The sequence below is a fragment of the Nipponia nippon genome, unplaced genomic scaffold (assembly GCF_047370975.1).
Source record: "Nipponia nippon isolate SJK-2023a ecotype South Korea unplaced genomic scaffold, ASM4737097v1 scaffold_17, whole genome shotgun sequence".
Classification (NCBI taxonomy): Eukaryota; Metazoa; Chordata; class Aves; order Pelecaniformes; family Threskiornithidae; genus Nipponia; species Nipponia nippon.
In genome coordinates, this window is record NW_028262333.1 from 6,882,062 (window position 1) to 6,893,313 (window position 11,252).

At 43.6% G+C, this 11,252-nt stretch overlaps 1 protein-coding gene and 1 long non-coding RNA gene across 3 annotated transcripts; one reads left to right on the forward strand and one right to left on the reverse strand.

Annotated features, from left to right (window-relative positions):
* Nucleotides 1-252: 252 nt before the first annotated feature.
* On the reverse strand, nt 253-1,670 carry LOC148056149 (uncharacterized). The gene is made up of 2 exons (XR_015703900.1): nt 1,188-1,670; nt 253-963 (listed from the first exon to the last, which is right to left on the reverse strand). It is a non-coding gene; the product is annotated as an uncharacterized LOC148056149 (long non-coding RNA).
* A 20-nt stretch (nt 1,671-1,690) lies between these two features.
* CDC23 (cell division cycle 23) lies at nt 1,691-10,505 on the forward strand. 2 transcript variants are annotated; one of them, XM_087754007.1, is made up of 17 exons: nt 1,827-1,884; nt 1,959-2,031; nt 2,346-2,437; nt 3,056-3,193; nt 3,459-3,501; nt 3,851-3,956; nt 4,053-4,185; nt 5,418-5,595; nt 5,674-5,771; nt 6,004-6,085; nt 6,700-6,853; nt 7,006-7,125; nt 7,455-7,530; nt 7,859-7,920; nt 8,811-8,889; nt 8,985-9,104; nt 9,991-10,505. In XM_087754007.1, exons 4-17 carry the CDS (start codon nt 3,176-3,178, stop codon nt 10,159-10,161), a joined length of 1,440 nt encoding a protein of 479 aa, XP_087610133.1. In that variant the 5' UTR covers nt 1,827-1,884; nt 1,959-2,031; nt 2,346-2,437; nt 3,056-3,175; the 3' UTR covers nt 10,162-10,505. The 2 variants fall into 2 exon arrangements, with proteins under 2 accessions (XP_087610132.1, XP_087610133.1); XM_087754006.1 differs by lacking the exon at nt 2,346-2,437 and having other exon boundaries at nt 1,691-1,884.
* Nucleotides 10,506-11,252: the final 747 nt, after the last annotated feature.

Sequence of the window (11,252 nt, forward strand, 5' to 3'; positions counted from 1 at the left end):
AGATGGCCCTTACCATCACAAAAAAATACAAAGTGTAACCTGCAAGTGACATACAAAAAGAGTTTTCACAGTATTCCTTCTTAATTCCTCTTTCAAGAGAGAGTTTAAGCTGACATTCTGATACTGGAATGAGCACAAAGGTGTATTATTACCTTTCTGGAAAAGCTTAAAAGTTGTGGAGCACAATGACCCCAAAACAAGTGCTTAAATTTCTGTACTGTTAGAACCAAACACCATAAAAAAGATACAGAGTCAAATTACATTCTAGTGTAATTCCAGTGAAGTTCCCAGAGCATCACAGGAAAAATGCAACAGGAAAATAAACAGCGGCTGAAATGAAGAAGACAACACTGGATTAAAAGTACAGGCTTGAGAGATCAGTATTAGTATTATTATTCTACTTAATGTTTTTAAATTTTGATTTGTAGCACAGGAAGTAGCAGTATGTGAGTGAAAATTTTCTAATGATACTAAATTAGGAGGTGTTATCAGTACAAAGGCAAATTGAAATACCCCATTAAGAAACAATCAGATGACTTTGAACACTAGAACCTGAAGGCAAGGTAGCACACAGTATTTCTGCTATCAGCTAGGAACTAACCAATGAGAAACAAGACAGACTGGTGTTTCTTCATCTCAGAATGATTATGATGCTTCAGTGTTACTGGACTTGGGGCCCCAGCTTTCATCCAACAGCAGGCATTGCCAGTCCAAGGCTCAAAGCAGATAGATTTTAATTACATAAAGGAGAGGGGATAATTCAAGAGATGAAACATTAAGTCAGCAGTGAATAAGGTTTTCAGTTGCCGCTAACTGGAGGGAAGGCCCTCCGAAAGATCTCCTTACAGTACTAACTCTTCTCAGACTTCTCTGAAAGGCCTTTCTTCTAGATTTCTCTGGTTCTTGTTTCTTCTCACTCTGTAGCCTCAAAAAACATTATCTTCTGCACCTCGGTGTAGACATCTGTTAAAGAAAGATAATGATCTCTCTTAGTGGGAAGGCACAAAGCCCAAACAGTTAATAACGTTCAGATAGCATTCAAAAAACAGGTGCAAGCTATTTAAGAACAAAAAAAAGGCTAAGCTCAGAAAAAGGGGAGGGAAGGATGGCACTAAGATAAACAGTCCCACACCTCCAGAAAGTAAAGGAGCATTTAGAACCCTTCTATTTGGCCTTTCGCAAAGCACCTTGTTTTGCTGTAATTCCCCTCCCCGCTCCAGAAGGAGATGCTTCCCAGCAAGGGCCCCGGCCCCGGGGCTGAGAGCAGGGGAGGAAGGAGCCCCAGGCCAGGCCGCTCCTGGGGCAGGGCCCCGGGCCCGCTCCCCATTCCTCAGGCCGTAACCCACGCTCGGGTGGCAGCACCGGGCCACGAGAGCAACCCAGAGCCCCCGGGCTACGCCACAGGGCCCGGCAGGACAAGCCGGCCTCAGCCCCGAGAAAGCCCGCGCCGTGCGGTGCGGTGAACAAGAGGCGGCGGCCGTAGGACAGAACCACCGTCGGGGCCTGCGGCACCCCGAGGCCGGCAGGCGGGCGGGGTCGCCGGACCGGACCGGACCGGGCCAGGCCGAGTCCCGGGACCGCGGCCGGTGCGCAGCGCCTCGCGGTCAGAGCGCTTCTCCAGCTGGCCAATCAGGCGTCAAGGCTTCAGCGCGCCTCCTCTGATTGGAAGCGAGGCCTCCCCGGCTCACCCAAGGAGAAGGCTGCGTCTACAGAGCGGAAGGGCGCTGAGTGTGCGGGGCTGCCATTGGGCGGGAGGCGCGCCGGCGGGATGGCGGCCGCGGGGCTGGCGAGCGGCGACTTCTCGGACCTGCGGGAGATCAAGAAGCAGCTGCTGAGCGTGGCGGAGCGGAGCCGGGAGCGGGGCCTGCAGCACAGCGGGAAGTGGTGAGCGCCGCGGAGGGCGGGCGGGCCGGCCCCGGCCCGGCGGGCCTTGTGCTAAGGGGTCTCTCTCCTCGCAGGGCCTCCGAGCTGGCCTTTGCCTTGGACCCGCTGCCGCTGAGCGAGCTGCCGCCGCCCCCCGCGCTGACGGAGGTACGGCCTGAGGGGAGGAGGCCCGCCCGAGCGCGGCTCCGACGACCCGCGGTGCCGCGGCCCGCTCGGAGCCCGCTGCCGGGCGCGGGGTGGGGCGGGCCTGAGCCCGTTTGGTGCCCGTGGGGGTAGAAGCGGTTGTGAGCTCGGAGATAACGAGCTGTAGTTCTTCCTGCTGGCAGGGATCGCGGGCTGCTTTTCAATCCTATCTACAACTGTTAAGGAAAAAAACGTGATACCGGTCTTCTTAAAAACGTACGTGGAGGAGGCTGTTCTGAGTGCTGATTGTTTTATAATGCGGTGAAGTTCCCTTCCAGTCTATATTTAACGGGGCGGACAGAGCTGGATGTATTTTCCCAGATGAAAGCATTCCACTTTATATGTTGCTGTGCCCTGAACGAGATACTCTGTAAGCAAAATTTGACATCATGATACTTAATTTTAATTTTTATTTGTCTTTACTAAGGCCAAAGTTTATTGTAATACAAATTATGTTGTGCCATTAAACTTGTGCTCCTTACGACACGAGAAACAAGTTGTATCTCCATCCCCACCTCTGTAGGTGTACAGTAGGACTTTTAGGTATATGCTTGTTTTAGTAAATTACAGCAGTGTAATGTGTCATAAATGCATTTCAAGGCATAGTTACCAAGGAAATGTTTGCATTTAAGTTAGGAGGTTAATATTGTTTGATACAGAATTCCTGAGTAGGTTTCTTATTTACGGTCATTCATACTCATTGAACAGGTAACTCATGCCTTCCGGTAGCTTGCCACAATTTGTTTTCTGGAATCTCACTGTTTATTTTAAATGTTTCTAACTCATCTGTGCTCATTATTTGAGAACCAGGAATCAGATCTTGTGAGGGAATGGAGAGACTTTTCTTACAGTACTCAAAATATCTTTGAGGATGAATAAACTACGTTTTTAGCTTTCAGAGCAGTTTCATTGATATGTTTCTAACTAGGTGATTTTCCTAAAGCATGTCAGAGCTTCTGAGGTCTTAAACTCTTCTGTGTCCCTGCAGGAGGATGCTCGTGATCTGGATGCCTATACGTTAGCCAAGTCTTACTTTGATCTGAAGGAATATGACAGGGCTGCCTATTTTCTACGGGGCTGCAAGAGTCAGAAAGCTTACTTCTTGTATATGTACTCTAGATACCTGGTAAGATAGAGGGAAAAGTCACCTTTTAGCACTGAACTCCTCTGCTTCCCACCCCTCCCTGGCATACCTTATTCTTTTGCCTATTCTGTTCCAAATGACCACCTAGAAATCCAAATTATATGTTTGGGGGGAAGGGAGATAGGGGTGTTCTTTTTAGAACTGTGATGTTTGTGAAAACTCAGTTTGCATATTGCTGCTAGCATTGCAGCAAACATAAAGAATATGCTATTGTAATGTAATCTTGGTTTTCCTCTGTTTTCCACAGTCAGGGGAAAAGAAGAAGGATGATGAGACAGTGGATAGCTTGGGTAAGTTTCTGGTGTCAAGGAACACAAACAGTATGATGAAGCTTCCAGTAATCATCTTGGTTTTATGGCTTTCCCCTCAATTTTTTGGGTAATAGTGTGCTGTAACATGATTTCTTTCATTCTTTCTCAATTCATAGGCTTAATACAGGTTACAGATTTCCATCTGTTAGTTCTTCTGTTAAAGCAGGTGATCAGACTAAGTGATTTTCTTTTAAAAAGAGGAAAATAATGACAGACTGGGAAGTCTTCAGGTCACGTTGGTGATGATTCTGAGTATACCCTAGGCTTCGTAATTACTGTGGTAAGAATCTTGATTGAAAGCTAGCTGTTTGACTTTCTCTTTATGCAGGACCTCTGGAAAAAGGACAAGTGAAAAATGAAGCTCTACGAGAATTGAGAGTTGAGCTCAGCAAGAAACACAAGGCACGGGAACTGGATGGATTTGGCCTTTATCTGTAAGTGTCTGCATGTATTTCTAATGTATTCATGTGTATTTGTGTTGATACGCAGAGTTTTGTGATTCTGATTAACTTGATAACTTTTCTTTACAGGTATGGTGTCGTGCTGCGGAAGCTGGACCTGGTGAAAGAAGCAATAGATGTGTTTGTTGAAGCTGCCCATGTCTTACCTTTGCACTGGGGAGCCTGGCTGGAACTCTGCAACTTGATTACAGATAAAGAGATGGTAAAACTTGGGAGATATCGAGATGTGGTAACAAATTCCAGAGTTTAACCTGATTCAGTAACCAATGATTCAGTTGCCACAAGATTGATGCTACCCACTGCTTTATTCTGTGAGACTCTATCAGGCAAGGCAGTCCAATATTGTAAATGATGTTGTTAAAGCCTCTTTTTCTTCAATTGCTTGCCATGCTGTAGCTTGAGAATCTTTATAGAGGCAGGGCTAATTTCTTATCATTCACCCACAAAGTGGTGGAAGAAATGGCTAATTCGTGTGTTCTGAAGTAGTTGTCAGCAGGGTTATTGCCTTGTCACATGAAGGAGATCCTCCTAAGATACTTCTCATTTTCTTCTCCCCTGCCCTTAATCTGGTTCTAGTTCCACAGTTATTGAGCATTTCTGGTGGCCTGAAAGGATATATAGAATCACTGCTTTTAGAACTAAAACACTAATGTTGATGTTCCCTTTGTCAAATACAAGGCTGCATGTACGAGATTAACTGTATCAAAGAATTAAATATAAAACCAAAATAGATTATTTTTCTTTATGCATGGGATTTTATGAGACCACTCCCGGAATTCTTCAGTCAATTCTGGCTGGTAGAATATTTAAAAAAGTAGAGGTGGCATAGAAGAGAGCCTTACTGATTTGTGGAAAAAGGGAAATGCATTTTTGATGAGATAATTTGGAGTCTGTTCACTTAGCTCATCAAAAATAGTGATGTGATATTGATGTTCAAACACAGGAAGAAAGTGCAGTCTTTCGAAGGACTTCTGAATTTAATGGAGAAATAAGGCCAGTGGCTGAAGCAGAACTCGGGTGCTGTCAGATTTGAAGACAATAATTCTTTCACTGATTGGCCAAATGAAATGGCTTCCGTTCTTCTGCAGTTTCAGCAGTCATGGGAATAGATTGGGAATGACTAAATAGAATTACGTGGTCCGTATTGTGCTGCTTTTTAGACTGGACATCTTAATGCTCCTTTCCTGTTTCAATATTGTCAATGTATAGGCATTATTTAGTCTCTCCTTTGGAAGAACCTGATATTAATTCTTGGTCCTAATACTGCTCTTTTGTAGCTGGTGTTATGGTTTAAGAAAGCAATTGCAGGAAAGCCTCCTACCTCGAGTCCGTCTACTAAATCATGGGAGGGAAGATAATGGATTCTTTGCCACGGGTGGCTGTTAGAATACTACTGATTGTCATCTCTTCCTCCTCTTCTTTGGTTCTTGCTAGTTGAAGTTCCTGTCCTTGCCAGATACATGGATGAAAGAGTTCTTTCTTGCACACATTTATACAGAGCTGCAGCTGATAGAGGAGGCTCTGCAGAAGTATCAGAGTCTCATTGATGCAGGATTTTCCAAAAGCACTTACATCATCTCTCAGATTGCAGTTGCCTACCACAATATCCGAGGTCAGTGACACTTACTAGCTAGTAGGAATGAACCTCTTAATCCAAACTTGGCATTTATAGTTCTTGTTCTTTCTTCAGATATTGACAAAGCTTTATCCATCTTTAATGAGCTAAGGAAACAAGATCCTTACAGGATAGAAAACATGGACACTTTCTCCAACCTGCTATATGTAAGGGTAAGCACTCTTTCTATTGCCTGTCCATAATGATGGTATTTATCAGAGGTGCGTTAAACACTGGCAAAGCAGCGGTGCTCTACAGCCTCTCTGAATATAGGCTTTCAGCTTCTGCTTTCCGCTTCGCAGCTCCATGAAATAGATGCAATGTATGCATTGCTAACTGCCTGGGTTTTCTTTGAAACTGTAACATGCTCCTTTTCTCATTGCTTTCATTTCTTTGTTTCACTAGAGCATGAAGCCTGAGTTGAGCTACCTAGCTCACAATCTTTGTGAGATAGACAAGTATCGTGTTGAGACCTGCTGCGTAATTGGTGAGAGCCAGCTCTTTTACATTTTCTTATTATGCTGTCTGCAGGCTGTGCGAGGAAATCTTAGAAACGCCTGTGAAAATGATCAGCCAGCAAGGCTATCAAAACCGCTTGATGAATGTGGTTTCAGGCAGCCTAAAAAGCAGACAAATGACAGAGTACCTTCTTCACTCATTTCTCACTTAAAGAGCTGCTGTAATACCATCAGTGCAGAAAGGAGTTGAAGAAATCACTATGAAGGCCCATGTAGCTGATAATCCCTTTATTTACAGTCTTGAAACTCCGGTAGCAATAATTGTATGTCAGGACCAGGAAAATAACTTGTTAGATCATGACATAAGTTTTAAGGCCGGGGTATGGGATCTTAAGGGATTGGTGCAACCAGAAACAGATTGACCAGAACACTGGAGAACAGACTGCTCTTAGGTCTATTGAGGTTTAAATCAGATCTGCCTTTAATAGGACTCTTTTTATAATTTAAGTTAGGAGGTAGTAGATCATACCTCTTCCATCTGTTTTCTACTTCTCTGCTGGTTGTGGGTTTGTTTGTTTGTTTGTTTGCTTGTTTGTGGTTTTTCATTTATTTATTTATTTATATATTGTGACTTTTGCTTTAGGGAATTATTATAGCTTGCGTTCCCAGCATGAAAAAGCAGCACTCTATTTCCAGAGGGCCTTGAAACTGAATCCTCGTTATCTGGGAGCTTGGACACTTATGGGACATGAGTATATGGAAATGAAGAACACATCTGCAGCTATCCAGGCTTATAGGTATCACTCATGTACTGCACAAAATGGTGTTTGAGTCTGCATACATAAGGACTGAAGTAGTATCTTCTAATTTTTGTTAGTCTTCTGCTGAATTCTGTCTTGGTTTTGACCCTGACTGCTTTCCGACTAGTTCATCTCCTTTTCTTTGACAGGCATGCAATAGAGGTGAACAAAAGGGACTACAGAGCATGGTATGGCTTGGGGCAAACCTATGAAATCCTCAAAATGCCATTTTACTGTCTCTATTATTACCGACGGGCCCACCAGCTCAGGTAGAGTTGAGAATGGAGCTATGTTTATTGGTGTTCCCTCTGACGTGGTTGCTACTAGCTAAGGAATTTACATGCAGAAGCTAAGTTGGGGAAGGGAAGACATCAATGCTATGTGATTTGTGCAGTCTCACTATTCCAAATCCTTTTAGTTTCATTAGTTAACTATTAACAGAGGCTTTGTCAGTTAAATGCCGAGGAACACTGGTCAGGAGCATGGGTGATCTTTTATGTAAGAGAGGATGACAGATACTGCCAGATGTAGATCTTTTTTTTTTTTTTTTTTCACCTGGCTGTCCATGAAACTACATTTAGGAATTGTTCTTTTACAGACCAAATGATTCTCGTATGCTGGTTGCTCTAGGGGAATGCTATGAGAAACTCAATCAGTTGGTGGAAGCTAAAAAGGTAAGTGAGAACTGGTATGTGGAGTAAGACATTAGGATGTCTCCCAGGACACTAGGTGGAGTCACAGCAGAATTGTGTAGCTAGTGCTACCAGAAATGCATACGGTGTGTTGTTAGGAGCTTATTGAAATGATTTCTGTGGTGGTTACAATTGGGGAAGTTCTGCTGCAATGCAACTAGAGCAGCTGATAAATGAAAAGGGTAATCTACAGATGATACATGCCCCTTTGCTGGAAAACCATGTTGTTTTCTGTTTCTAACTTGCTTGCATGAGTCGTGAGCTGCAGTTGGTTTTGTGGTGTGCTTGACTGACTTTCCTTCCTTGACAGTGCTATTGGAGAGCTTATGCTGTGGGAGATGTGGAGAAAATGGCACTGGTGAAACTAGCAAAGTGAGTATGTATTATCACTGAGCTGTCAATATTCTGTTACATACAGCTAGCACCTTGATACCTAATGATAAAATACTAAATGTAAACCAAGTGGAATTGCTGTTAGGTAGTCTTACTTTTGGAGCTGTGTAATAACTGGTACCTTTAGGTCTGTAGTGACTGCAAATTCTGGTGTCCAGCTTTAGCTTTAAGTTTCCCTCGGGATAACTAGAGGGAATCATAGCATAATGTGGGTTGCAAGGGACCTCTGAATCCTGAGGTGATTTGAGCAGGCAGTGCTAGCAATTGTATTTGTTGTATTGAAACTTAAAGCAATCCATGATGGTAGACAATGTACAAAATTGTAGATGGATTTACTACTTTTTTTTTTAAAACCCTCCCCCCCTTAGTATATGGTTGTGACATTGGGAAAGGGTCTAATGTGAAATAAATGCGAACACTCTGACATCAGCACTAATTTTTGGTGGGGATAAAATAATATAAAGAGGAAAAAGTGAAGGGGAAGGAAAAGGGCAAGTGAAAGTAGAAGCTGCTGTACAAACTTTTGGGATGTAGCGGGGGAAGAAGAAGCATTGGAGGAAATAGCCAGTAAATAGGATGACAAAGGTCTGTTAAAAGCTTTAAAATGTAACAATAAGCAAAGGTCCCTGCTATGGTTGTCACTGCTGCTAGCACTTAGTATCTGACTGGCTACCTTCCTGGTAATGTAAATGTTCTCAAGCTGGATCACTTCTTTCTACGAGGGACAGTACATGGTGCACGTCTTGCAAATTCTGAAGGAAAAGACCTGGCTTCAGTCCAGGTCAGGTTGAGTAGGTACTTTCTCATAGACCAAGAAGGTCTTCAATGGTGCAGTCTTGTTCAGTGGCCCATTTTTTTTCCTTTTCTAGGCTGCACGAACAGCTGAATGAATCTGAACAGGCAGCTCAGTGCTATATCAAATACATCCAGGATATCTATTCCTGTGGGGTAAGATGATATCTTGGGAATAAAAGAAGTAAACATAGTATAGAACTACCTTGGAAGGCACTCAAAGATAATGGCTTTTATCCCCCTCACTGTAGGAGATAGTGGAGCACCTGGAGGTCAGCACTGCCTTCCGTTACCTGGCCCAATACTACTTCAAGTGTAAGCTCTGGGATGAAGCCTCAGCATGTGCTCAGAAGTGCTGTGCATTCAATGATGTGAGTAGTTGTGCAATCTTTGGTGTTTCTTTCTTAGGGGATCTATGACCTTGATCTTGGCTCCCCTTGGGGTAGAAAGAACCCTTTGTTGAAGGAATGAGGGCTGTCTGTCATGCAGGTCATATCCTGAAGTGGTGGTGTTGTATACCTGATCACTAATGCTGCTTATGATTGACTAAAATCATGGAATATGGTGTAGATAGTAAAATTGAATCATGTCTCATTGGCGTTCACTAAATAAAAGAATTTGAGGCTCCACATGGCTCTCTTAAGACTGCTGAAAATCTTGGTGGTGAGGAGGTGGTTAAACGGTCAGACTCCCACACACTGTGTAGTGATGGTACTCAAATCTTTTTTTTTTTTTTTTTTTTTTTTCTTCTCATCTTCTGTGTGTAGACAGTGCAGAGGATATAATAGTGCTTGGGGTTTGTATGTGACTCCATATGCTGAGACGTTCTCTATCTGTAAGTGGGCAGTTTTGGATTTTTAACTTCAGCCTAGAGGTAGACACTAGCCATGAGTGCAGGGTGTTTGGCCTATCCTTAACAAAGCTGTCTGGAGCTCTGGAGAAACTGAATTCAGCTTATTTGAAGCTTCTCCAATCTACTTTTTACTGGAATATTTAGACAGCTTCAGTGGTTGATGGTAACACTGTTTGAAATACCCAAGTAACATGCAAATCCGGTGAGTAAAAGGAGGAAAGACTAAAAAGAAAGTGACATACCTTAACATTTTTAAGTAGCAGAAGAAAAAAGAAATTATTTTTATAGCTTGCAGCCTTACAGAATGACAAACTACTGTAACTTACACTGCTTACATACTGAATTTGACCCAGAAACCACCTCTCCATAGGTGAATTGTTTTGTTTTTTACAAATTGTTTTCAGACTAGAGAAGAAGGAAAGGCCCTGCTGCGGCAGATCTTACAGCTTCGCAACCAAGGAGAAACCTCATCCACGGATATTGCTGCTCCCTTTTTCCTCCCTGCGTCATTGTCAGCCAACAACACTCCCACACGTCGTGTTTCCCCACTCAATCTGTCTTCTGTAACACCATGAACAATGCTGATACTTCGAACCTGTGCATTGAATGTGACATTGCAGATGGGGCTTGCAACCACTTATTTCTTCCCAGTGAAATTTCTACACTCATTGTTGCCTTCACGTGAAGGGTAGGAGTTATTAGAGCCCACAGCTGAAGACGGATGTGCCCCAAGAGGCAAAGGTGCAGCCTATGCAAAAGTGCCTATGCTGAGATGTGAGAACCTGCTGTACTTCTCACCAAGTCATTCCAGTCAGAGGGCAGACGTGTTCTAATACATAGGACTACTCCTAACTGAGGGATTGGGAAGAGCTTGTCTGCTTGAGTTAAAATATATTTGAAGTTTGATTCTGCCCTGTTACCTCTGGTCTTTACTGAACTTGTTTGGAGGACCTCTTAGTGGTATCATTGCTGTCTACATCAGAAACTGTTACCTGCCTGGCTACTGAAGGACTTTTTCTTGTCTTGAACTACACAGAAGATGTTCCACTAAAGCAGTAGATATAGGCACTTAGATATAGGTGCCATGACTATGTTGAAGGACTGAGAAGTGTCAGAGGAGTTCCAAGTAGCCACAGGTGACAGCTGTTTGCTGATCTGTCAGTGGATCTGACAGATACTTTGGATTTCAGGAGAAAGGCAGACAGTGGGATAGCACAATTAAAAAAACCTAATGGTAAAGTTACTGTTCTTGGGCTTCTTTATGGTGCAGCTTCCATCTGTACTGTAGCAAATGAAATTGGATGAACTGTAATGGATCGTTTTGTTAAGTATTGCCACATCTCGTGGACAGTGTGGTGCAGGGGATTCATAGAATGTTTGGGTTGGAAGGGACATGGAAGATCATCTGCTTCCAGCCTCCCTGCCGTGGGCAGACACAGCTTTCACTAGACCAGGTTGCCCCATCCCACTTGGCCTTGAACGCTTCCAGGGAGGGGGCATCCACAGCTTCTCTGGGCAACCTGTGCCAGTGCCTCACCACCCTCATAATGAAGAATTTCTTCCTTATATTTAATCTAAGTCTACCCTCTTTCAGTTTAAGGCCATTACCCCTCCTTCTATCACTACATGCCCTTGTAAAAAGCCCCTCTCCAGCTTTCCTGTAGGC